Source organism: Aricia agestis, chromosome 19 (genome assembly GCF_905147365.1).
Source record: "Aricia agestis chromosome 19, ilAriAges1.1, whole genome shotgun sequence".
Taxonomy (NCBI): Eukaryota; Metazoa; Arthropoda; class Insecta; order Lepidoptera; family Lycaenidae; genus Aricia; species Aricia agestis.
This window is the reverse complement of record NC_056424.1, coordinates 8,149,837-8,177,359: the sequence shown is the minus strand read 5'-3', so window position 1 is coordinate 8,177,359 and position 27,523 is coordinate 8,149,837. Positions and strand designations below refer to the sequence as shown.

The following is a 27,523-nucleotide window of genomic DNA, read 5'->3' as shown; positions in this document are numbered from 1 at the left end:
ATTATAAATGTTATAAATAGAAACCAGACCGTCAAAAATAAAATTGGTATGTCAAATTGGTTTAGCAAAAATAGCGAAATAGTAGTTTTCATACATATTCATGTCTGTATGAATATTAATGAAAAAAATAACATTGGCTTTAGGGCGATGCGAGTAGGATTAGAAGGATTCAGAAAATCGATACCATTATACAGTTAGGGTTTTTACATCGCGTGTACCCTAAAACGTGAGGCAGTTAAATATGTTTAACTATAACATTGATAACGTAGAAAACATTTAGAAGGAAGATAGGAAAAGTAATAAGCAAATATTTTTTAACATTCTGATAACACGAAACTTCAATGTTGTAATGCAAATGAAGGGAAGATAGGTAAATATTGAAATTATTATTCGTAAAAACGAACCTAACAAAGCATATATAAATAAGATTTTGAGTGAGCGTGAAATTAGAGAAGTTTTAATTCACTTGGTTGCAAAAACAAACCAAAGACAAGTGATAACATGGACAGTGCGACAAATGTCGTAAAACAGTGTCCAATATAGTATTTCCCAGATATTTTTGAAAATTTGCAACGCGTCAAGTGTTTAGTGCGTAATAAAAGCACATTACATTTTTGAATGGGTCGTTTACAGTTCACAGATATAATAAACATGAAACAAGATCCAGACGTTTACGACAAGAGGAAACGACACAGTTGCAATCTATACTACAAACGGACAGCAAATTGGATACACGCTACCAAGAAACGAACAGTGCGTGCAGTCACAAGTTTAAAATTTCTTACCAGGGTCTAAGAATTCCAAATATCATATTGAAAAAAGAAAATACACGTTAAACTTTGAATGGCTGTGGGGTGTAATCGGTCCTCCATTTTCTACGATCCGATCGAGATAAATCAAAATCACTCGGAGAAAATGAGCTTTTTAATAGATTAATATTTTTCTTGGTTCTTCTGCGTTGCGATGCTTAACGATATTTTTTTCACTAGCTAGACTAGTTTTTATTAGAACACAACTAATAAAAATAGTATCCACGGTGTAACATAGCCATTAATTATGGCACTTATCACTAATGAGCTCCATCATACTTTGTAGAAAATAGGTTTTCTGCTAGAAGATGCTCTCACTCAGTGAGAAAATATTGCCTACAATTATTAACAGTACCTACTGTTATACCATAAAAACCAATAAGTTACAATATTTTCTTCACCTTAAAAAACTAAAACACACAATAGGTCGCGTGACAAGCAAAAAATAATTACTACGCGAGGGTAAAAATGTTGAATAAAAATAAAATAAAAGCCAATTTATAATATTTTGCATTACTTCTAACAAAATTAGCATATTGTGTTTGTGAACGCTTCATGTAATTTGCCTAATAGACTTGAAGACAGAGTAAGGAATCGAGCAAAATCTACTAGCATAAGCGATAAAGGAGAAATAGGTTTACAGGATAGCCAGGATCAAAATTGCCAGAGATTAGGAACGGAATCAATTGACCATACTAAAACAATCATGCCAATAACCGATCAAGCCAATAAGCTTTTCAGTAATTGATAGATTTCATAAAAACAGATTCTAAATAAGTTTTATAGAAACTTAGGTAATATTTCGTCGAAACTGTAGAAGAAACATTGAAGATACAGTCTGAAGAATAGGAATAGGACGTAGTAACAACACAAGGGAACAAAGAAGGATCAGCTTTGAAATACTAGTCTACAAACTTGCAATTTCTAGATAATAAAGTCGAGGAATTTACTAAATTTTACAACAGTGTAAGTGCAGGGTACACAAACTTCTAGTTACATTTTCTTACCGGGATCTAATTAATCCAAAAATCATGTTGAAAAGAGAAAAATACACGTTATAACCAAATAATATGATCTCTAAACAGAAATCAAAATACATAAAGCAACGTTGTAAAATCATGTCACTTTGTCGAGGTTACATAGAATGTTTCTATCTAATGGATCTATAACCGTAAATGATTTGCATGAAGTCTTTGGAATGATTACATTGATTTTTGATAGCGAATGTGTGTTCAGAACTACATACTTAATATCTTCAGTAACACACCTACGAACAAACTTTTATAACAAAATTGTGGCAACAACTAACGATTACTATCGGAACAAAACAAAATTCATTATTTTGGTATGTCTTGGAAAACAATTAAATCAATAATTGCTAGTGTTGATATATCTTTAAAAAGTCTATTTAATTTATGTATTTACAATCAATATGGTTGATCATAATGGAAACCAAATAAGGAAATTAAGAGCTTTATCGTTTAATTTCGTAGTTAATTATTTATTCGATTTTCAAGTTTTCATTGATGGTCGTATAACTCGCTAGATAAGGAAAGGAGAGAACATCTCTTTGAGACTACACGCGTTCCTTTACTATCGAAATGATCATTTACTTCTCTAACAATTCTAAAATCCTATTCTTTAAACTAGACATGTAGCAAATTTAACTCACCAATATCCTCCTCATCTTCGGACGGTTTGTAGAAACTCAACCCTAACGAGACCACGGCAGCTACTTCAAGAATAATAAGCGTTACGTCTTGCAGCGCCTCCCAGACTAGTGTAAGGAACGTTTTTGGAGGTTTTGGCGGGATTAAGTTCGATCCGAACACCTCGCGCCTATGTTGCATGTCCGCCTTCGAACCGCTAAGACCTGGAAAGAGAGAAATGATAAGTAAATTAAGATAAAGTAAGATTTAAAGTGCTAGGAGGTCATTAAAGAACCCAAGTAATGGAGCGTAAGAATCAGATGATTAAATTTTGCGGTATTAACATCTACATCATTAGACGTCGAGCTTGTTATGTTTCAGAATTTATTCATAGGATTAGGCGTGGTCAGGTCCAAGTCAATGTTTGTGTAAACGTGTCAAAGTAATGCCTGGCTATAAATAAATCTCGTAGAAGTGGATGTCGAATACAAATAGAATTTTACGCAACCGTAGTTAAACCAGTAGAAGCGGCATGGATAACGCGCTATTCCGGTTCAAAAATGTCTTTCAGAGCAGTCTAGAATTATTGTTCACAGAATTTAGTTTTGCAAATGACAAGGAAGTTTTCCGAGCATACAAAGTAAGTTGAGTGAATGCACCCAACATTCTGCTTAGGAATTTTGCTGTCCACATAAACACATGTTTACCGACCACGTAATATTTTATGTAACCTACTTTAGGCGCATATTAGCGTCCTTATTATGAGGCAGCAAGGCGCACTTTGGGAGTGCATTTATTTAACAGCCGAGGAAACATATTTTCAAAGGAGCGAATGAAGCAACAAATTGGATTTCAAGGCATTTGTAGCTACACAAATACTTTTAGGTCTTAATACCCATTTTATTTTACTTTGTAGAATTATGGTATTTAATATCATTATTAAATACCATAATTTACAAAGTACTAAGCAGTACTTGATATTGTCATTCCATTAAATGCAATGGATTTAATGCTTACCCGTAAGCAGAGGTAGACCAAACACTGATTACATAGAAATACATAGAGTTTTTATAATAATAATATCTATGGACGATTCACACCACGTCAGTCTGGCCCCGTGCTAAGTACCTAAAGGACTAGTGTTACAGGTACCAGACAACGGAATTATATTTAATACTTTTATACTATACATATATTTAAGATTTTTATTATACCATACACATATTTAATACACATCCAGACCCGGGAACATTGAAAACTTTTTTGTTCCATCGGCGGGATTCGAACCCGCGACCCCCGGCTTGAGCTACCGACGCGCTCACCACTGAGCCACAGAGTTGCTCATTATGTCTCATTTAGCTTAATGCACATCCTGAATATCTCTTTAATGAATATGGCTTTAAGAAGTTCGAAAGGATAACGCTATGGCTAAATTACTAAGACATTTGAGCCAATTTTTCGCTTTCAGGATGGATCCTAATTATCTTCCAATCTCCTTAGTCGCTAGTTTTTATTGGCATCGGAGGCAAGCACAAGTATTTATTTATAAATCGATGATATGAGTAATCCCGTTCAATAGCTCCACTCTATATTTTACGATTATCGATCTAATTTTACACTTCCGCTCAGCTTACTACATCTTGTAATATTTTCCGCTGTGTTGTGGCAGGTTTGAATATCTCTATTACTGAATTTATTCCAAAGTTTTCTACCTCATTTTCAATCGTTTTAAATACTTCTAAACTGAAACTTTTACGTCTTCAGTTTGTTTTAGACAGGGCCCCCGTAAGGGCCAGTGGCGCCTGTGTGAAAAAAAGGATTTTGGCGCCCCTTTAGACAAATTTTTTGGGTCCTTGGTTTTGGCGCTCCTAAAGATGGCGATTTGGCGCCCCTAGAGGGTGGCGCCCGTGTGCATTGCACACATTGCACATTTGGTAGAGGGGGCCCTGGTTTTAGATATAACTTTATCGACTGCATTCTATATCGACTAATCGAATATCGACTGTATGCTATAGCAACTGCTTATAAATGTAAATTATTCAGCCTTCATCTAGGGGAAGGTTCTCTAGATATAATAGTAATGACATCACTGTGTGTTAACTGTTAAATTACCTCCTAATTATGGTGTTCAGCCAATTTATATAGGCTGAAAAGCAAATAATCTAAACTGAACCTGAAATCTATGTTTATTAATAGTCTATTGATTATTCAGGAAGAAAGTAAAGTATGCTTAAATCCTTCACGTCCAACTAGCCTTATTAGTTCTTTACTTGAAAACTAACGACTAAACAAGGTTTTAACTGTAAGTAGGGGGCGGTGGAGATTTATTTTCGTAAGTCCTTGACCGGGCCTTCGAGTACTCCCGGGCCGGACGGGCCAATTAACTTGTTCAAGCCCGTTTTCAATTTATTCAAACTACATTTTCCTTAGAAATTACTGGCATAAAAATTTTTGATGTCGATTTCTTTTTACAATGGACTGAGTGGTCCTGGCTCATTCTCTGCAACTTACGAATGTTCCGACAGATGGGATTTATTGTCAACGTGAAATTAATGTCAAGTGTCATGTCTAAATATGAGATAAAAGCATTGGAGTTGGACTCGCGCACGATGGGTTCCGTACCACAGTAGAGCAAAAATATACTGAAAATTGTGTTTTTTGTATGGCAGCCCCCCTTAATTATTTCATTTATTTAAATTCTACTATACATTATTAAAGTACAAATAAAACTGAGTATTTCCTGAATATTTCAAGTGCCAACGTATTAGCGTTATTGATATCGAGCAAAAAATAGCAAAAAAATCATGTTTGTTGTATGGGAGCGCCCCCCTTAAATATTAAATTTATTTTGTTTTTAGTATTTGTTGTTATAGCGGCAACAGTAGTGCTAGCACGGCGAAAAGTAGAAATGCAAAAGTATAGACAAACTGTGGACATAAACTTAAGGTGCCGTTCCGATCTTTACCGCGGCGAATCGCGACCGACAAAAATTCAATTAAAATGCCATTTTAAGACAGACTATAATAAATGTCGTAAAGTAAGATGTTATTTGAATTTTTAGGACTATATTCTGTCATAAAGTGGCATTTTAATTGAATTTTTCGGAACGAAAAAAGTTTGGAACGACACCTTAAGTTTATCTCCACCATATCTCCACAGTTTGTCTATACTTTCGCATTTCCACTGGTTACCGTGCTAGGACTACAGATATACATAATCTGTGAATTTCAGAAGTCTAGCTATAGCGGTTCTTAAGTTACAGCCTGGAGACACACAGACAGACAGACAGACAGACGGACAGACATCGAAGTCTACGTAATAGGGTCCCGTTTTTACCCTTTGGGCACGGAACCCTAAAAACATCGCATTTCATATCCATCAAGTCTCTCTCTGCTCAGTTTGACATTTGCATACTGCACGCATATTTCTTGAAACCTGCCTGAATCCTAACCATTTGGTTTTTCAGGATATTTCAGGATATTTAACCTAAAATTTTTTTATTTAAAATATATGATAATTGGAAATCGGAATCAAACAGAGTCCAGACGATGATAACTCAGCCAACACTATTACATAACTAAATGTGCCGAAACAGCACAATCCAGGTACACAGACTAGCGGGATGCGAGCAATTAGTGTGACGTCACTGTTCTGTAGTTGTACCGAACAACTAATTCCGTTCGGGCCTATTACGGGAATATTAATTTGGCGCAAAACTATTTGCCCACAAACGGTAATAGTCATGGTTACTTCCGTGGGCATAATACAGTCACGAACAAAATCGTTTAACTGCTCAGTGCTCTTACACGATATATGCCTCTATTGCTATAACAGTCTCTTTTGCAATGCGAAAGTGAGCAGCGGGGCTAAAATAGTCACATTTAGCAATTCCTCTCAATCAATTCAGCAAATTAATTGTCAAAAAACTGTCAAACTGACAAATGTCAAATTAGTACGAATTACTAGACATGAATTACAAGCAGACTTGCATTTTGCATTCATAATATGATTCTCCAAAGCGACCATTTTAGCCCCGCAGCATTAGAGCAGTGGTAATGTTAGAACTAGACATTTTTCTGTATAGACATCTACTTAAGCCTTAACTTAAACCTAATCTTAACTTTAGGAATGCTTTGAACTAAAGAAGGAGAAGGTCCCAAAATAAGGAAAAACTGAAGATAAGGATAATTTTGAGGCCAACTATGGCCTTAAAACCTATTTATATATTGTTTATCCTGGTAATTAATCCATCGAAACACAAATCGACCTCGCCATTATCTAGATATAAGAACATAATACAATTATATTTCCAAGGCTCGTACGATAACGCGAACGGTGTCGTGTGTGTGAAGACATTTCGTGCTACTAAATAGTAAAGGTTAATTGACACATTCCTTAGAACACACAAAATGTGACCTGGAAACCTTAGTCAGAGTAGTCAGAACCATAGAAGAGGAGTAAGAGATCTGAGACATAGTAAAAGGAGGGAAAGTAAGTAATCTTCATACAAAGGCACCGCGCGCGGCTTGTATGTGTGCGCCATAGTATCAATGCGGCGCCACACAACAAAATCTCGGCAGTACCAGCGTTATAAAACTGGCCGAGATTTCGTTGTGTGCCGTACGTGGCGACGCATTGATACTATGGCGCACACATACAAGCCGCGCGCGGTGCGTTTGTATGAAGATAACTTACTTCTCCTCTTTTTACTATGTCTGAGATATCCTTGAAAAGCTTAACGGTGGCGGTACTTTAAGATACCAAAGGCAAAAAATACAATATGAGTTGGAGTTAAGTATTCTAAAGTCTAGAGTTCAGACGTTACAAACTTTTTAATATCATTTGCTTATAATGCAGCAAGGTAATAATTATATGAAGACATTGCTGAAGCCGACATTGTAAAAATTAAGAGACGAGGCACTCCTGTGAAGTTCCGCGGGGCTAAAATGGTCGCTATGGAGAATCATAGTAAGATTCATTTTTTTTAAATCGTAAAATGTTCACTCTGCTAGCAATTCATGTCTAGTAATTTTAAAGTTTGACAATTCATTTGCTGAATTTATTGTGAGGAATTGCTAAATGTGACCGTTTTAACCGTGCTGTTCTTTGCTTAAATTGTTGACCAATTACCGTAACTTTTTGAATCTAAGTCGAGCGAAAACTGCGAGTATCTCCGCCGATGAAGCAGGTCTACAATCAATCGAAGATTGAAGGTACGAGAATCGTTCCCCTGTTCTTTTCTCATCTCAAACATTCGGGAACGAATAAGTAGGTCAAGTGGCAAACAAGTTGCAGAACACGGCCTGTAATGAAATTGATCATTGACCCGAGGTGACATGGCCGTGATTAATGTGATTTTTGCAAGTAAGCAGACGAATCACCAGCCTACCTAGCATACGCCAACGAGATATCTCACTCTAAATGTTTTCTCGATGTTTGATGGTTTGTCTCTTCATCTCTATTGACCCTAGCACGTCAAACATTTTTTCTCGGGTAGATCTATCGAAATCACACATTTATATAGAGTTTGGTCGAGATAATGTCGAGATTTTGACATTATGAAACGAGTAACTACTCGTCTCATAATGTCAAAATTTAATTATCTTGAGAGTGAGATAGCTCGTCGGCGTATGCTAGGTAGGCTGATAGCAACTATTAACATTGCGTGCCCAGCAATGGGGGATTCCTAAATTTCCGTCGTAAAGGCTGAAATATCGGGAGGTTGGTCTGCGTCAGTCCAAACGGATTCGAACGACCTCTCTAAATACGCATCCTGAAGAAACAAAAATGTTTCTTGACGATGCGTTTGTTTGCGATAGACCGAAACGATCAATAGTCTCTACATTCTGCGATACTCTACGATCAAAGATGGAAATTCGGTTTAACTTTTGTTTCTCTGTCTATATACTAGTTTTATTTAACTTTTGTTACCTCATCAATATTCCTAAAAGTATTTAAAAACAATAAAACATTGTTTAAAACTCTTTGTTCTGAAAACTTTTTGATCATTTGATTAATCGTGAATAAAAGTTTGTTTTATAACTGCTCTTATTTATACAGCCTCTCAACTTTAGCCCATGATTGGCCCATAGCTTATTCGTCTAACATTGCCCATTATTAACCTGTAGTAGTATAGTAGCAGCTTAAATCCGGGGCACATCCTCAACCTGCGAAGGGCAAGATAAAAAAATGCCATAGTTCGCTCCGCATTCGTGGTTATTCATAATGTCTCAACGTGAAGAACGGTCTTACAGGTTAACACTGGCGCAAGAGCATAAAATCAATTGTTATTCTTACGAAGACTTTAAATATCTGGATGATATTGCTCAGCCCCAACCATGAACTAAATTACAAATTTAACAATCGTGACTTTTAAACTCTTGTTTATAAACAGAATACCCTGAATAATGAAACAATAATTATTTAAAGTGTATTTTAAAGGTTTTTATGCATGTTTTGTTCAAGACACAGCGTCCGTGGCCTAATGGGTAGACCTTCCGTTCGCACTCCTAGAGGGTGCAGGTTCGAACCCGGGTGGAGGCGTGTACCAATGAGACATTTTCTGATCTCAAGTACATAATACGGACGCTCGTACGGTGAAGGAAAACATCGTGAGGAAACCCGCACATAGTTGGTCCCAGACGTATTGACTAGTTCTTTCCTCTGGACTAGGCCGACTATGATGCGAGAATGCCGTATGCGCTTGGGCAACCATACGGACATTTAAAAATCTTGTCCCAGGCACTACAGTATTTGAGGAGTGGTTACTTCGCTCTGAAAAATACTGTATAGATCATCCACAACGGATGTAAAGGCCTAGTTTTTTTTTTGTTCAAGACAAGAGAATTGGTTTTTTCCATCCATCCATCATAATCCATCTTAGCATACAAGTTGCTTTTGACTGACTTTGTAATTCTATGGCATCGTAACTCCCCAATCCTAAAGGAATAAGCAGAATTTGCAGTTTATACTTCTTCCAAAAAGAATGCGAAGTGGTAAGCTGCTTAAGGAACAATCGATATTTTCAGTATTACCATTTTAATTGAACCCGATAATGTTTCCGAATAAAGAAAGCGCACTGGCGAGCCTACGGAAAAATCAAACAAGACTCTACAGTATATCTGTTTAGAGTTTAAATTCGTACGTGGTGTTTGGATTGCGGAAACCACCAGAAATATATCTCGCATATGTGAAATGTGAGTGCACATTGAAACGCTAAGAGGAAACGCGATTTATAACTGGAAACAGTCGACTGTAGTCGGAATTACCAGCGATCTAGTTATGTTGGACGGATGTGAAGTTGCTGCGCTTTACACGACTGAAGTTAGCCGATTACATATGGTATCTAAGGCTGAAATCTGAATATAATACGTTTGGCTGCTACAGCTACACCGCGAGCCATAGAAAGAATAATCTTTCATGCTATTCCACATTTAAATCCACAGGTTAACAGGGTTGGAAATGTTATTGAAAATGGAAACGTAATTCTTCAAAAAAACCTGTGCACAGTTTCTGGAGTATTTTGGGAGGAGTTTATCTATTCAATAGAGTTGTTTATTGGTCAACGTTTTTATATTGGCCAAAAGATAAACTTATGTCAAACAAACTACAGAAACAGGACATTAATCTCTTAGTTCCTTTCTATGACCAGACCTTCGATCACTAATATACAAGATACACAGTCCGCGGCAAAAAACGACCTCACTAAAAGAGCACCAAACGCAACATTCTGGTGGACTTTCGATTTAGTAGTGCTCGAACGCTCCGCTGGGAAACATGTCCCAGTGCTCGTTCAACAATTGTAAAAATCATACGTTTAAAACGCAAAAAAAGGATGGAATTTCATATTTCCGGTAAGTATTAATTTTATCCTAATATATTTCATACAATTGTATTATAAATATTGGTATTTCGTTAAGAAATCAACAAAAAACAGTTTTAAAATTAAGTTGTAAATAAATCAACACGAGGTACTTATCGTAGTTTATCATGCCCACTTGAAACGTTCGGGTTATACAGTATACACTGTGTTTCTGTTCCATTTGGTGGAGTCGCTATTAAAAATTATTTATTTTATTGAGGAATATATTTTTTTTAGGTTTCCTCGAGATCCAGTTAGATGTGGAGATTGGATATCAGTTATAGCACGGCAAAGATGCGAACAATTTTTCAAGCCGACTTTAGCGAGCGTTGTATGTTCTAAGCATTTATATTCAATGTATACACGTATATTTTAGTTAACTATAAGATAAAACATATTAGAACAACATAATATTACAAGTAAAAATAATTACTCCACACTTTATACATTAAACTTTGGAAAAATTAAAAAATGGACTATTAAAATTATTACAATCAACAAAAAAATGTTGAACAGTTCGACTCCGCTCATACTTCACTTCACCTTGTTCCAGCGGCGAAGTGCGGCCGTAAAATTATAGAAGTGCTTTTTTGGAATTGTAATAATTTAACTTTAAGACACATACGCGGATGATTGAATTTAGTTTGAAGCGTGCGTCGTTCGTAAAAATTTATTGCTTTGTAAACACACATTGTACATTGTTTTATAAAAAGATCTTTAATAAATATTATTAAGGTTGATTTTAGATAAATTTTTAAACACTTTTACTCGGCGACAGATTTTCGAGAGGTTTTGTATGGGACTGTTTATCTTGTATATTAGTGATCGAAGGACCAGACTGAAAAAAACTGTCACATGTAATACTATACTATACGAGACAGCACGGTTATGCCTTGTTTGTAAAATCCCTCCATGAGCTCGATATGTGACGGGTGACAGCCCTAATTGACAGCAACGAGATGGGACAGGGTAAATTGCTTTCCGTTCGCCCTTGTACGTTTTAATGAAAGCCCGAATAAAACAAACTACAACATGGCCGCCGCAACGTCATCGTTTACCCACCTACCCCCTGATCACAACTTGACCGTAAGTTTGTTGAAGATTGCAAATGGCCATATTATATCTTTTTTTATATTTAAACAGCATTTTCATGATTTTAATAGAATCTCTGATACTAAAAGATGGCCGCAGACGTCATCGTAACCTATCTGATCAAAAGTTAGCTGCGTAGGTACAGGAGCAAATATTTTTAGGAAATAACAGAATCGCCTGCGCTTATAGCAAGATTATTACGTAAATTATAGGAGTTTCTACTAGTTGTCAAAAACACATTGAAGTTTTAATAAAAATATTTAAAGTAGCATTAGAAGTATTTTATATTTAAAAATAACATTATACATAACGTTTAACGAAAGGTCGTCTAGTAAAACAAGAAGTCAACTTGGCGGTCGCAAACGTCATAGCCCATAGGGTTGCCCCATTATAGGTTTATGGGTTGCCCCATCTACCTTCTACGCCAAGTTCGTATTCTCTAGCTATTTATAAAAGCAATCGATGTTAACTTTTATCAAGTTTGCAAGACCTCGAACTTAGTATTATACATATTTAAAAGCTGATTAAACGAAAGAAAATAAACTAATAAAAAACTCGTGGAATTCACCAGCTTGAAAAGTTATAAATTTTAACATCATATTTTTACAAAACATAATATTTCAAGCGATTTATGACGGCGACGAAACTGTTGAGAAATGTTTTGATAACATAATTTTGAAGATCAACGAAGAATTTAAGTATGTACAACTTTTAAGAAAATATTTATAAACGCAACTAGAATAGGGATTATACTTTAAAATGTCACAATTAATCTGAAACAACAACCTCCTAAAAAAGTTTAATTATTGTTTTCTGCAATTCTGTTACAATGCTCCAATGCGAAGGAATTAAAAATAAAATTTTCTCCATTTCTTCTCGACCTTTCCAGAGCTTTTATTCTCATGCATTTCGATAGAACAGTCCAGTATTTCTTGGTTTTATTTTTAAATTGCTCCATATTGCATTATACAGTTCATATGACAATAATTGGAAAAAGAGTCAAATAAAGATTTGAATGTTGTCATTCCAAAAGCATCACAACCTTAAACGTCGACATTCCAAGTTTGAATTACACGTTACTGCAATTCAAATTCGGAACGTCGTTTCGTCAGGTTTTCCCGCGCAATTTATGACGCTAATTTCCGGATGGCGTGTCTTCGGCCAATCACATTCGTCAACAGGAACGTTCACCAAACGACAGCGTCACGGCGCCAATTGACGTCCGTGCAACGTCACAGAGAAAGCGCCGGGTACTTTTTGCCAAAATATTAAACGCTGCATCGGAATTTCGGAGAAAAGTCAACGCACTGCCAAGTGCCAACTCGGTTATTTGATAGCGAAATGCTCAGACTTTTTTTCGGGATGGCAATACTGTGACCAACAGATTGCATACTTGCCCAAAATGTATTTTTTTATCTGTCCAGCGTCTGTATCAGATATAATATCTAGGATCGATCCTACTAGAGTTGTGTGCACACTTCTCATCTTTACGTTTAAACCGTTGCACCGATTTAGATATTTGGTGGATGAATATTATGTAATTTTTTTAATCTCGGGAAAGGAGATATTATAGAGAAAAGTTTTTATCGCCGAAAATGTGCGATTCTAGCGCGACGAGCGAGCAACGGTTGCTGCACCACGAAGTTTTGGGCATATTTTTTAAAATATTATAATAAAACAAAAGCGTCTCTAGCAGATATGCAAATAGCTTCATTTCACTATGCGCGAGTAAAGACAAGATATTTTAAAAGCGCTAGACGGAAATATTTCAAACTTAGCTTGGCATACTATATCATGATAAATAGTCACACCAGACTATCACAAAATACACTAGAGACAAGGTAGACACTTGCACCAGTGCCAAAAGTAGACCAGATTTAGAGACCTGCGTCGCACCCTTCGATTCCCTTTAGGAGTATAAGAATAAGTGAAAGCCAGAGGTCTCCGTGATTGGTTTTGTTACGTTGGCAACAGCGCTTGCCAGGAGTTTCACGTTCCCAAGTCCCAACTAACATCATAAAATCAAAATATGTCCGTTTGTTTTTCTTTTACGAATGTTCAGAATTGAAGTCTTAACTAACTAGCACATTGGAGGAAGGAAGGAAGGAAATTTCTTTTTGTCGGTCATTGCAATCAGAGACATCAGACAACTAAACTGAAGGTCCTCATACCTCATACCTTTATGGTAAGGAGTCCAAAAAATATTAAAATTATACTTTCAATTTAGGTCTTTACTGTCTTTGCTTTGACGGGCCATGGACCATCGCCCATGATGGATCAGCATAACTCATAAGTGAACATGTACAGGGGCATATTCGACTCTGAAATCTGAATGGCCATGGTCGACGTCATGCACCCTACAGACAGCTTCACAATTATGATAGCAATCATGATCCAACGAAGTCAGCGATCAAACCTAGTGCAGGGATCTAGGACGTTTGGCAAGACCACAATTTCCTGACGTGGACACTACACGGCATAAAGTGATGTCACGTCAACATCGATTATAGGGTGATTAGAAATAGATACCAACAATATGGCGTTACGGTGTAAAAATACATAGCTCGTGATACATCACGTGGTATATTGACGAGATTAGAGACCAGAGTCTTAATATAGTCGCGAAAAAGTATGACGAGCCCCAAAACTCCATAATAGATCCATCAGTGCAATGTTTTCACGCTAGAAGCAGCACCAGCACAGACAGTAAACAAAAAGTTTTGTTCGAAGTTTGACGACGTTTCTGTCAATATTCTGATATGACGTGTACAACATGTGGGATTTTAGTCGGATTATTATTTACTGTACGTGCTAGTAGCGCCCTCTGCTCCGACCTTTGCGTTATGCGTAATATTACCTATTAATTACATGTCAATTAGTCTACATTTTTTGTCTTGCGTAAATAAGGCGTTAGAAGAAAGAATAGAACCAATCTACATCGTTATCCTATAGAGCCGATAAGTAATTGCTGGTTGAAACTTAATCTTGAGAAGACGATAAAATTGGTTTAGAACTTATCAAAAAATAGTTTAAAGGTGCTCCGGGAGCATTCGCTTGTAATGTTACGTTAGAGCGACCGCAGACTTACAATTTCAAGTTGGCCAACTAAATCGCATAGTATTCTAATTATAGCTATAGAGACTTAAGACTTAGAGTGCTCGCACATTGCTTCCAACTAAATAATTGGACACCGATCGTATAAGAACCGCGATTCCTTTCCGATTACCTACAAATTAAAAAGTTGTCCAATTAAATTGTGAAACTACGCACGATGTATGATAGTCAGCTAACTTGAAATTTTAAGTCTGTGGTCGCTCTTACGTCGAGCATTACATCAGTGAGGGAGGAGAGCCGAGCATTACAATTCGCACCTTGTAATGATACAGTGTGTAATGGGCATTGTCTAAAAAAAATTACATGTACTTTTTATATTTTTTTTCGTTAAAATAGGGTATTTTAAGAATATAAATTAAATAATTTTGAAATTCATTGGCTAGTTTTTTCTCAATAAATTTTTAAAGTTTCGCTCTGACGTCATCATCGGCGGCCAATAATTGACCTCTGCAGTATGTTTTTTCCTTTCAATCTTATTTATAATGACTGGTTCGTCAAATGCAAGTTCTTATTATGTGAAAGCTGATACGAGAAGCTTAGGTACCAAAAGTTCGAAACGTAATGTTGGTCGAATTTATTGCTAATTTAACGCCATTGAAGGTCAAACAAAGGTTAAACATATTTGTTCAAAAATATAAGTAACCAATGGGTATTTTTTCATTTATATAAAGAAAAACGATCACTGACCTTATTCCTCGAAATGTTTTTTTTTTTATTTTATTGTTTTAAGCAGGGGTTTTTTCCCAACGGAAAATATCACCCCCATGATGTAATGAGCAAAATTAAAAAAAAAATGGACAATCCCCATTCTATATACAACTTGTAACATCATGATGAAATTGAATGCTTAAACTCGAATGTAACATTACAGTTTACACGCGAATGCTCGTCAGTCAGGGAGATAGTATTGTAATGTAATGCTCAAAGTCGAATCTTTAATGTTACATTCAAAGGTTACATTACACGTGAATGCTCCCGGTGAGAGCACTTAACGAAAAGGGCATAAAAAAGTAAAAATTCAAATAAACTCATAACTAATTAAAAACCCTTTTAAAATTCCATTCATATGTTGTAATAATGTAAAGATTTATTTTATCAATAGTAAAAAGTCGCTTTATCAGTTGATTGCTGTAAATGAGATGATCTACATCGATAAGCGGATATCGATAAAGATATTCTTTATCGTTTGTAGGTTAAAACGTAGATTACAATCTCAAGATAAGCACATATATTTCGGATTACATAAGTAACAAAACGTGGAAATGTGAACAGTACCCTACTACTTAAATATAGGAAACTTGCTGCCAACTTAAGGTTGCCATCGCCCAAATTCCCTTCGCCGGTCAGGCACGACAAAATTCCCGGACATTTGGCCGAAATGTGGTTACTTCCCCGGACACCTCAACAGTATTTACGATAACGTCTTGCCAAGTTTTGCTTTTCCAACAAGAATTTGTAAAAATCTGACTAACTCAAGAAACCGTGTGTATACTTAGCGAGTTTTTATCTTTCGTTTATTGCTGCATGACTTAAAAGTTAGATTTCTCTCATCAAAAGTGTTTGGATTTCACCCGGACGCTTTTCAAAAAACCGGCCGGACGCACCCCGGACGCCCTTCAGACTAGGACAAATCCGGGGAAATCCGGACGAATGGCAACCCTATCAGCCAACTGGTGTCGCCACTCAAAGCCAGTTCCCTATAATTTACTTGCTTCGTTCCTGTACGTTCTCTTAATATAAAGAAAGTGCTGCCTACTAGTGTCGCAAGTAGGCAGCACTTTCGTCGCAAATCCAAAATTTGGACTATATTACAGCCAGCTTAAAGAACCTCAAACGTTGCTAATAATGATGTATGAAATGGCGAATGATGATTAACGTATCGTCATATTCCTCCCAAACATTCTGCAGAACTCCTGCTCCTCATTTCACATTTGGCATAGCTCGCGACTCGTCATTAAAATAAGTGACGTTCCCCAAATTGCTCATTGGCAAAGTTAAAATGCTCGCTTTTCCCGCATTAAGGAAATCAATTAGAGTACCTCTTTATCGCTCGGCATACCTACTCTACATTAAAGTATCTCTCGATTTCAGCCAATAATTGCTGTAACCTCGTAATAGCTTATGAAAAGCTTGTTTCGGACGCTCCCAACCTATTTCGGCCGCCGGAATAATGATTCGAAACAATGAAGTGAACGCGCGCGAGGGAGACGGGTGTATAATCCGGCGCGAGAGGGAGCGGGACGGGCGACGTCACACGGGAGATCTCATAGTACCCACTACCCGCTGAGTTCTATTTCTGCCGCAAACATGTCTCGGAATTCGGTTCTGTGCTAGCACGAGTCATGTGACTAATTATTGTCAAAAATTTTGAGAAAATAAACATTCCGCCCTGATTTATTGACGATCTCCCGAATAAAATTGTATTTTGTTTGTTATTCGTATCTAATGCGCTGGCGTCTATTCGACTACTGTATACGCGCGGTTGCCAGATTATTTATTGCAAGTTGCATTAGATGCAAGTAGTTTTGTTACCAACTAGAAACACTGCATAAATCCTATTATGTACACGAAAATGTTTCATTCTTCAATATGATATTAAGCCATTATTTTGGTATCAACTCAACGACTAACTTACAACAATACCAGTACTAAAATTACAATATTGTAAAATTATTTTCTCTGTCCATTTTCCCCAAAAATAGTATTGGCAAAAAAGTTTTTAACCCTGAAGAACATTGCCTAAAATGGGTCATAGGAACCTAATAGAAGAGCCGGGGTGAAGTTGGCACGGCTCCATATCGTTTAATGCTGGATGTTATTCTGTATAATTCGAAAGCTGAAATCATGACATACAACTTATATTATGCCGGGTAACTGACGAGTTTGTCTGCGCTGGAATTTGTAATTTACTCTGCGGGACGTCATCATCATCACCAAAATTTCCGTTAGAACTAGTTCTATTGGGTTAAGCTCATGAGTCTTCAGCACAACGCGTTGGCAATCGGTATTGTGATATTGTCATAATCACTTTGTTTCCATTTTTTGGAGCATCCCTTTAAGGACTAGTGATTAGCTTTATTAATAAGAGATCAAGATCTTTTAAAGATAAACCAACTTAGATTTTGTTTTAGCGTACCGTACCTTTATACTTTATAGGGAAGGCTCTTACGCCGGTGACAACTGTCTCTACTACATTATATACAACCGAAATCGAACATTTACAAATGTGCCTCTCTCCTCATTTCTCATCGCGTTTTTTGTCCATCAGGAACCACACGGAGAGGGCAAGTACAGGACTTTTTTTTGTACTGCGAGTAGACAGAAGAGTCCCCCCCCTTCCTCTGCTTCTGCCCTTAAGATTATACGAGCGTTACCTAAATTTTTAGCTCGCAAGTCGGCTGCCAAAACAGAGGAATAAATCAATCTGTTTGTCGTCGATTTGCATTGCACCAGTTTACACGGGCCATACATCATCGGCGGATTAAAAATACTACGGTCACATTGTGGTAGGCCAGATTTTGTGAACTTGGTGCATTTTGATGGAAGATCTACATGTATACCCAATGAATTGACCTGTCTATTTGAAGTAAGCAGAATGTGAAAAAAGTTACCGTACCAATAAACAGTTTCTGATTAGAACATTCGTTTCTATTAAACGAATAACTTTTATAAAAGTAGATGCTTTCTTTGCGGGTGTGAATTTAAGCTATATAAGAATGTCATTGTTAAATGATATCACTCATTAATTCTCACTTTACTGGTACCCTGACTACATGCAAATTAACATAGTAATCTATTAGAAAAGGCAATGTTTGATTAACCTGGTAAGGATTCACTGAAAAAGGATATCATGCCCTTTTTATCCAATCGTTGTTTTGTTGTAAAAAAAAGTACGATCAGTTGATTATTAATTAATTACCAATGATAATCGCTAGCTCTACCTCCTAGTTAATAAGAATAACGAGGTGCAACTTCTCTCGAACACATCTTTCTTGCTGTTCCATCGCGGGAATCGAACCCACGCCGTGGAGTCAAAAGCCCATAGCTGAAGTACATGGAACGTATACTCTTAAAAAATTCCACAGCAACTTCTCTCGGACACACCTTTCTTGCGGGAATCGAACCCACGTTTAATCAAGAGCCCAGCTTCAATACACATATGTACAGATTCTCATATTCTCTTTACCGGCTTGTAACGTCGTAACCGCGTAACCAGGCGGTAGTTACGGGGTTATATATAGCGGGATTGTTCTGTGTACGCATTAACCTGTAACGGCCGTAAATAATATGATGTAGTGTTTCAATAACGCTGTATTTGTTTGGCGTACACGCCGGTTCTCATCCGTCTTTCGCCACTGGCCGAATACAGCGGGTAGACGGGCTTTTTGTTACATGATGCAAGATATTCTTAATGATAAATTCACATATATATGTACCTACCTCCTATTTTCAGTACCTACCTTAACCCACCTGAGAACACAATATTTTTGCAGAAAAGAGTGTCCTGCTTCCCTTGGTCGTTGGTACAGTATACAATATACATCGCTTTTACTTAACCCGTCATTAACAGACCGTTCTGAATATTTACACACAAAATTCTCACCTACACAAACCCAGTTCTTTCGGTCTCGTAGGTCGGATTTTACCGTCCATTCTCTCCAACACAAAATCCCAGTTTTTTCGCTCGCATTTTGTTTTTCAGATTTCTCCGTCTAGTGTGCACGCGGCTTAACTCAACCCGTTATTAATACGGGCAGCTCAATCATAACCTGCGCGTACCTGGTTTGTTTCTGTTGCACACGCCCGGCTTCCGCCGTACACTTAGCCACGTGTGTCTTACTCTATTTTTACTTTTTTTTTCTCAATTCCCGATGAAATATTAATGCTTTATGGTCTAATTGCGCAAAGAAAAAATTTAAAGACCGATAAGATTCACATCTTTTATTTTTTTATTTTTAACGGGCTTTGGCCCACCGGCCACCACACATTCCCACCACTATATCTCCTGTGTCGCCAGGATCGACAGCGGTATCCAACCACGAAAACCCTTTGATATGATTTCAGGGAGCCCGAGTCACATGCTGAAGCTGTCTTGGGACCTGCAACGAAACTAATCAGAAGAAAATAAGAGTAGGAAGAATTTCAGATTCGCATCTACCTATGTTTTCAGCAGTTTCCAACAAGCAGACACTGAAAAAGACTCAAAAAACAGGTTTGAGAAACTTTTTGCTTGAAATTGAGACTGCAGGAATACCTGTGAAACCGTCTACGAAGCACAATTAAAGTTATGAGCATCAAGCCCCAAGGATTTAAAAATTAGACACGACCAAATATTGAGAGAACTGGAGGACTTTAGGGGAGGCCTTTGCCCAGCAGTGGAACAGCATAGGCTCCTAAAAAAATTATTGACACTAGCATCAAGACAACCACACAACCAATCCCAGTGACAAAAACTTCATCTCCGGCTTCCGTCCATCGCGAAAATTGGCAAAAAGTACGAGAATAAAAAAATATTGTTGATGATATTCCATGACAAGGGTCGAATATAATATAAGAGGGCAAAGGTCTGAACTTATTTCGAATAACATTTTTAGGAAAATGTTGTTATAGGACCGAAAATATAGGTTAAAAAAATATTGTAAAAGTCTAGAGACTAGAATTTATGAAATATCGAAAATGACCTGCCAAGTTCAATGATCTCAGTCAGCTGTTAACTACTCTAACGTAATTAGCCTTAATAGTTTTAAGTACTGCTTAGATTTTAGGTCAACGACACAAAGAAATCCACGCGTAGGCTTAAGTTTAAGTAACGCGCATAAAAAAATATTCAGAATGACATCAATTACGTAAGATGTTTTTGAGGATATCTAGACCTACCTTCTTTTTGGGGCAACACCAGCTATAGAATGAATGAAAAAACTTTATTCCTTATCTGGGCTGTGAGACGACTCAGAAACTAAGTTCCTTTCAAAACAAGCATTTGGTCGGCGATCAGCTTAGTTTTTTTTTAATGTCCCGTCACTTGGGATCTCTTGTTCCCCCTTCAGTAAGAAGGGACCAGTTTCTTTTGGTCAGTTAATTTCAACTCCTTAAACTAATACTAATAGCGTTGCTAACATTCTATTAGGTAAGTTTTATCGAAGACCAGCTTATAAAGCAAAAATACATCTACGTATTTTTAATTGGCAACATTTTTGTCTATCCATAAAGCGAACTATCAAGCCTTTACCCGTATGTAAGCCCCGCCCCCACCCCGTGACGTCACGACTCACAAACTAGGCCGCAGACGGGGCCGGATTATTTTTATTCCACACCCGTCGGCTCAGGGAAATAAGTTCCAATAAAACAGAAATGTTAATCTGCACAACTCTTTTTGTAGCCGAAATTCCGGAATAAGTTCCGGAGTTCTGTGGGATTTTCTCCGATGGTTTTGCAAGGGTATTGAAATATTATACTTAATAGACGCCCTCTTCTCCCCATCTACTGGTAATGGCATTAGAAGCTGTTGAGCATTTTTTTAAATATTGACGAAAAACCAGTTAACGATGTTGCAGATCATAGAACAATAACTTTGGATTTCAATGCGTCGTCAATGTCACTTTGCCCACAATTGAGGCATTGGCCAAATAATACTTCATTTGTCCTAAACTTACTTGTGCTCCTGACTGTACCTTAGATTTAGGTAAAGTATCAGAGAAGATTCATAGGCAGATGGGAAACCTACGTAGTTTGGTCGCGTTACGTCAAACCCAGCGTACAGATCAAAACTAACATTAAATTGACATGATCTGACCAAATGACGTAGGTCCGTCAACTGCTAATGAAACAATTTCCTCGATGGTACATAGATATTCGTGGAAGTACAACGGGAGTCCGTATGTTATCGTCATAGTAGTCACTGATGATTCATGAATCGTCATTATAGCCATATTATTAATGCATTTATTTGCACATAATAGCATAGAATTGATGTCAAGTCTATTTACAGAATTGCATCAACGATTATACACGTCTAATCGGTAAATGGCTTTACTAATAATAAATAATATCTAGAAAATTATCAAAACCGGTTTATTTTACTGCCTTGGTTCTACATAGTTGGTATGTCTGATGAGTGATGACCGATGACTGATGACTAATACAACCACACCTTTACGTTCAGCGTTAAATCTACTTTAGTTAAGTAAACTATAATTCTCCAGATTGTTCTAGAATGGTCAAATATTTAGGAAATTATGTTATAGAACTATGTATAATAATCTAATAGGATTGCTAATCAGAAAAATCTGAATTCTGCATTATCAATTTTGTAGAGCAGATTCTTAAACTTTATAGACAATGGTAACCAAATATTATCTTTTATAAAATGGAATTCCTGTTTTTAGTACTGCTATTATCGACAAGGCTTTGAGCTTTACGACAGTCAACTGCTGCAGTAGTACACTGCCTACTTCCCATATTTATCTTCTCTCAGCTAACTCCATTTCTATGTAGAGCATCCTTTACGAAAGCTATCAAAACGCTCATTATGTATGCTGCCTTAGCGTTAGGCGCATACATACGTTTTCCGTATTCGATTTCTCAATGTGGAATTACGATTTGGGATTCCGTGAGACTAGCGCATACGTTCGCTTTTCCACGCGCAAACGAGCCACGGCCCGTACCGCGAAACCGTTTTAAGACTCAAACAATCGAACGAGAATGCCGCGTCCTACTCTAACAAACGTGAAACGACGTTGTTAGAGCAGGACGCGGCATTCTCGTTCGATTGTTTTTGTCTCACAACGGTTTCGTAGTAGGTCTTGCACTTGAAAAGTACGCGCGGAATTCGTTCCATTCGGAAAAAAGCGTACGTGTGCGCCAGTTAATGCATTTTCTACCGATTCCATGCATTCAGATGTCCGAATTCGGAAAACGAATTCGTAAACCGCATACGGAAAACGTGTGTATGCGGCCGGCCTTAGCGTTAATGTCATGACGCCTATGATGTCATTAGACGCCTAAATAGCGACTTCATCACGTCACCTCTAATGTATTGTGTACTTATTATTCACACCCAGCCACAAGGACAGTAAGGCTGTCTTGGCAGTTGGCACACGCCCAACGAAAATATCCTTAAGAAGCGAATCTATTGATCTGGCCAAAAAATTCTTTAACCTACGTAATAGGCCATTGACCCCGCTGACTCTTTCACACACCCCGAAAACACGATTGAAAACTAAAATAGCTTTAGTTAATACCTACTTATGAGTTTATGACTAATCTTATATCCCATTTTTTACGAAACAGAACTACAAATCGAAATGGGCCATTGAACCCGCATCCGTCTCTTTCACACTAAACTTATTTGATAATTCCGTTGCGCTTTGGATATTTCCCGAATAATTGGCAGAAAACTGTAACAACTATACTCATGACTCATGAGTCATGACTAATATTGTTATCAACCATAAGTCTAAATTTGGGTACAAATAACTAGGTTAATGACATGCTTAGTTGCATATTATCATTAGGTATGTTATTTAGCTCTACATATTGTACGTACTACATAACTCTACGAAGTACGCTACCTATTGAATGTCAACGTAATTAGCAATAGTATATTTTTAATGGGGCTTTGGCCCACTATACTTTCCGACCGCTGTATCTCCTATGTTGCCAGAGTCGACAGCGGTATCCAACCATGATCTCAGGGAGCCTGGGACCGGGAATAAATTAGTAACATGTGCCCAACATGGGAATCGCACCCACGGGCTACGAATCACGAGTCACGACTCATGACCTCCAAGTCAAGACTCAAGAGCTACGCTCTAAACTACTGGACCACGAGGCGTTACAAAACCTACCTGTTATTCTTATGATCCTATTTGCCTTATCGAAACATAGAGTTAAATGCTAGAATTCTGCGGACAATTTTCGCTACAGTGTTGTAAATATGTTGATAAATAATATGTCTGTACGTGATAAGTGTGTGAATAGTCGAAAACGTGTCTTTGTTAGTTATGTCACACATTTAGTACCATACGACATCTAAAGTCCAAACAGCAAATCAAGGTACAAAATGTCTTACAAAATTTGTATGAAATTGATGCAGAAAATGAGCAAGAGACACATCCTAGATTCGCGTTTCTTGAGTATTTCGACTATTATTGAGAAAATAAAGGCTTGAGGCAATTTCAAATCCGTTTTTTATAATATTTTTTAATAAAACTAATAGTGGAAATAATTTCGCAGCCCTCCGTCAGCGGCGATGGCCCTCCAAGCGACGTCAAGTTGTCCCACTACACAGTCATTTATATCTACTACTACTTGTTAGCTATTATTTACGTTTAAACATGGATTTACATTATATTAATGTTTATTTAATACCTTAATGTCCAGATTCTGAGGTTTTTGCAGGAGTATTGAGAGATTAAAGAGTTGTTAATTGGATGACATTTTGACGTTATCCAAAATCTAGGGAAAAATGTGAAATCCGTTGAGGAATACCTAGTATCGCTAGTCTAGGAAATGGCTGTTACTCGACTTATCAGCATTAGATCTGCACCGGCCTTCGATCGAATGGCAATCGGCCTCTGATCGAGACGCGATCGGCCTTCGATCGACGCGATCTGAGAGGCTTCCACCGAATGTCAAACAGATTACAGCAACCTTTCGATGCGCTAATCTAATTCAAGCCTTACACAGAACGTGTTAAGGTCGACAATAATTCGCCGACGTCTCAACGGTGACGTCACATCTCGTCTCTAAACAATAGACCGATCGCTGATGTAGATCTATCGCGATAAACTTAAACGCTTCACTTTAATCAAGTTGCTCTAGTAATCTTGGCTTCACTTACAAACTGCCTAGATTCTGCTATAATTTCATTGTAATACTAAATACAGATTCGATCAAGTCTTGATCCGATCAAACAGCAAAATATATTCGTAATAACTCTAATAAGTTTATTCTCATGTCCGTCAACAGACCGAACAAAAAATGTGTAAATCCTCCTTATTCAGCAGCGTTTGCAGGTTTCATATTTAAAATATTTATATTTTATGGTATCACAACTTTACATTTAATTATAAATACTTACTGAGACTGCATCGAGACGATATCAAACTGTATTGCTGTAAGATTTTAAAGCAGGATTGTCCTATCACCTACATCCTGTGCCTATATCTTTTTTTTTAATCTTATATTATATCAGCGTTATAAAAGCAAAGGCTATCAATAAATATAAGCAAATAATCGAATTTTCTTTATCTCATCTCGAAGCAAAAACATCCTCATTTGGTCACAACTCACAGGCGATTCCGATTAGAAACAACCATGTGCAACGGGCCCGAACAAGTTCAGAGAACAATAAAATCGATTCTCCAGTATCGATACGTGAATCGATATCAATAAATCCACGTACTGGAACCAATGAGTCCTTTAGCAAGAGCAACAGCGTATATGAAGCACTAGTGCATGCAATAAAATGCCGAGAATAGATCTAGCTGCAACTCGCTTTCAGGGCTGCCAATTTACAGATAAGAGATACAAAAATCCTTTTAGTAAATTGTTACAAAAATCGCTTTAATAAAAAAAAATCTTTAGCATAAATAGCAAAGAACTGCAAAATAAAACTATGACCTTTATTTATATTTAACATGATAAAAATCCAGCAAAAAACGATCTCAAAACTTTTAGACCAAAGCATTGCAAGCTAAGCTTTCCATGGACAGCCCTATTAACGTCGATTACTAGAAGCTAATACGATTTGACTGGCTATCTTGATCCATTCCGGTTAAATTGAGATGGTGAATACTGGAAATAGCATTAGACTGTACGGTTAGTCCTTGCAACTAGGCAGTAAATGTGAGAATAACATCAATCGGTTTCACGCCGGTTTTCTGTGAAAACGTGGTATTTCTCCGGTCGAGCCGGCTCATTCGTGCCAAAGCATGGCTCTCCCATGTCAAAATTATTTACTGTTTGCTCTTTGCTCGAACCTTTGCGTAATACTTCCTAATGGCGCAGTCAGTTTGATATTAGAACTAAAACTATCCTCACGAGTCTCCTCACATCTTTTTAGAATCAAAGGTTAATCAAAACATGGCATCACAGACGCATTCATACAAGTGTCATACACGTTACAAAACGTTTTACAATTAGCTAGTCACCTAGTTTAAAATTAAAGATAAAATTTCATCCGACGCGCCGAAGTACCAGCTCCAATTGTGGCAAGGTCTGAACAATTTGAATGAAACGAATTAAAAGTCGTTCTCTAAACAAAAAAAAAAATGACATATTTTCCACGCGCTCCGCACAAAAGAAAAATGGGGTCAACTCATATTTTTATTAAAAAAAAAAAAAGTTTATAATATTAGTCGACGCGCCTGCACTGTTTCCTAACATACGATAATATTTACTTTAGTGGAGGAATCAACAAACAAGCTTAATGTACCAGATTCACCTGGACAACTGATCAAAAGAATCTCGTACAGATTCGTTCGGCTGTAATGGAATATTTGGCGATGAGCCATCGTTTTTAATATTAGTACAGTCGGCGACAAAGTTTAGGCAAAAAATATTTTTTTTCTCGTCGTTTAGGAGCGATTAAACTCCGGATATCTTCAATAATTGCAGCGATAATGGCTGTGATGGATTACATTGTAAAATCAACACTTCTCATTTATTTTATGTTGTACGATACAAACGTGTTCACACAATTACATCAGCAGACTAAGCATGGACACCAAATCGTTTCTTTCTAATCCATACTAATATTTTAAATTACGAAAGTGTGTCTGTCTGTCTATCTATTACATAAATTTCCACGCCTTAGAGGCAGAAATTGTGAACTATAAATAACTAGATGTCCCGCGCGGCTTCGCCCGCGTAAATTACGAATTTTACGGAAAGCGTAAATTTTCCCATAAAAATAGCTTATGTCCCTACTCCCTTCACTTGGTCTACTCTATATCTGTGCCAAATATTGCCATAAAAATTGTTCCAGTAGTTCGTAATTTCTAATATTTCCCCCGTTTTTCCCACATTTTCCTGAGTTTCTTCGGTCGTATTAGTCTTAGCGTGATGATATATATTGCCTATAGTCTTAACTCTTACTCGATAAATGAGCTATCTAACACTGAAATAAGTTTTTATATCGGACCTGTAGTTCCTGAGATTAACGCGTTCAAGCAAACATACTTTTCAGGTTTATAATATTAGGTAGGTATAGATGTTTTTTAATAAAATACTATGAAAAGTATCTATAACACGGTCTTTATAGGCTCATAAGTCATAACCATAGGACGATGCATGGTATAATATGGTAGTGATGATGATGATGAATATAATTTGCATAGTAGCATATGCTTTCCGTTTTTAAAACAACGTCAAAATTCCCAAACTTGTATCTATAAAGAATCAGGAGTTCTCTCAGCACCTTCCGAACCACGGTATACCAGGTATACCTCGGTGCAAAATCTTACTTGTTCGTAGCATATGCTTAGAATACTTCTCACGAAACCGAAGTCACCACATGTTTCCCTATAAATTGTGAGGAGTTCCCTCGATTACTTATGGATCCATCATTAGATCACCACTTTTGTGAATATAATACTAAATTGGGATGATACCCTATATACCAAAAGAAAAATTTTGAAAATCGGTTAACAAACGGCGGAGTAATCGTTGAACATAAGAAAACGAACATAACACCTCCCCCATTTTGAAAGTCGCTTAAAATTGTAGCCTATGTGTTGTAGCATATGCTTTCCGTTCTTTAAACAACGCCAAAACTCCCAAACTTTTATCTATAAAGAATCAGGAGTTCTCTCAGCACCTTCCGAACCACGGTATACCAGGTATACCTCGGTGCAAAATCTTACTTGTTGGTAGCATATGCTTAGAATACTTCTCACGAAACCGAAGTCACCACATGTTTCCCTATAAATTTTGAGGTGTTCCCTCGATTACTTATGGATCCTTCATCAGATCACCACTTTTGTGAATATAATACC

The 27,523-nt window shown here is 37.1% G+C and overlaps 1 protein-coding gene across 22 annotated transcripts in view; it reads right to left on the bottom strand.

Moving 5' to 3' along the window:
• The window catches only part of LOC121736845 (plasma membrane calcium-transporting ATPase 3), a 188,316-nt gene that overhangs the window by 31,241 nt on the left and 129,552 nt on the right, over positions 1–27,523 (bottom strand). For 17 of the 22 annotated variants that reach the window (XM_042128277.1, XM_042128278.1, XM_042128274.1 and 14 more), the window contains 2 exons: positions 2,482–2,682; positions 1,817–1,822 (listed from right to left, as the gene is read on the bottom strand). In XM_042128277.1, the coding sequence (XP_041984211.1) occupies positions 1,817–1,822; positions 2,482–2,682 (207 nt within the window). The remainder of the gene's footprint in view (positions 1–1,816; positions 1,823–2,481; positions 2,683–27,523) is intronic. The other 5 variants (XM_042128280.1, XM_042128287.1, XM_042128293.1 and 2 more) reach the window with 1 other exon arrangement.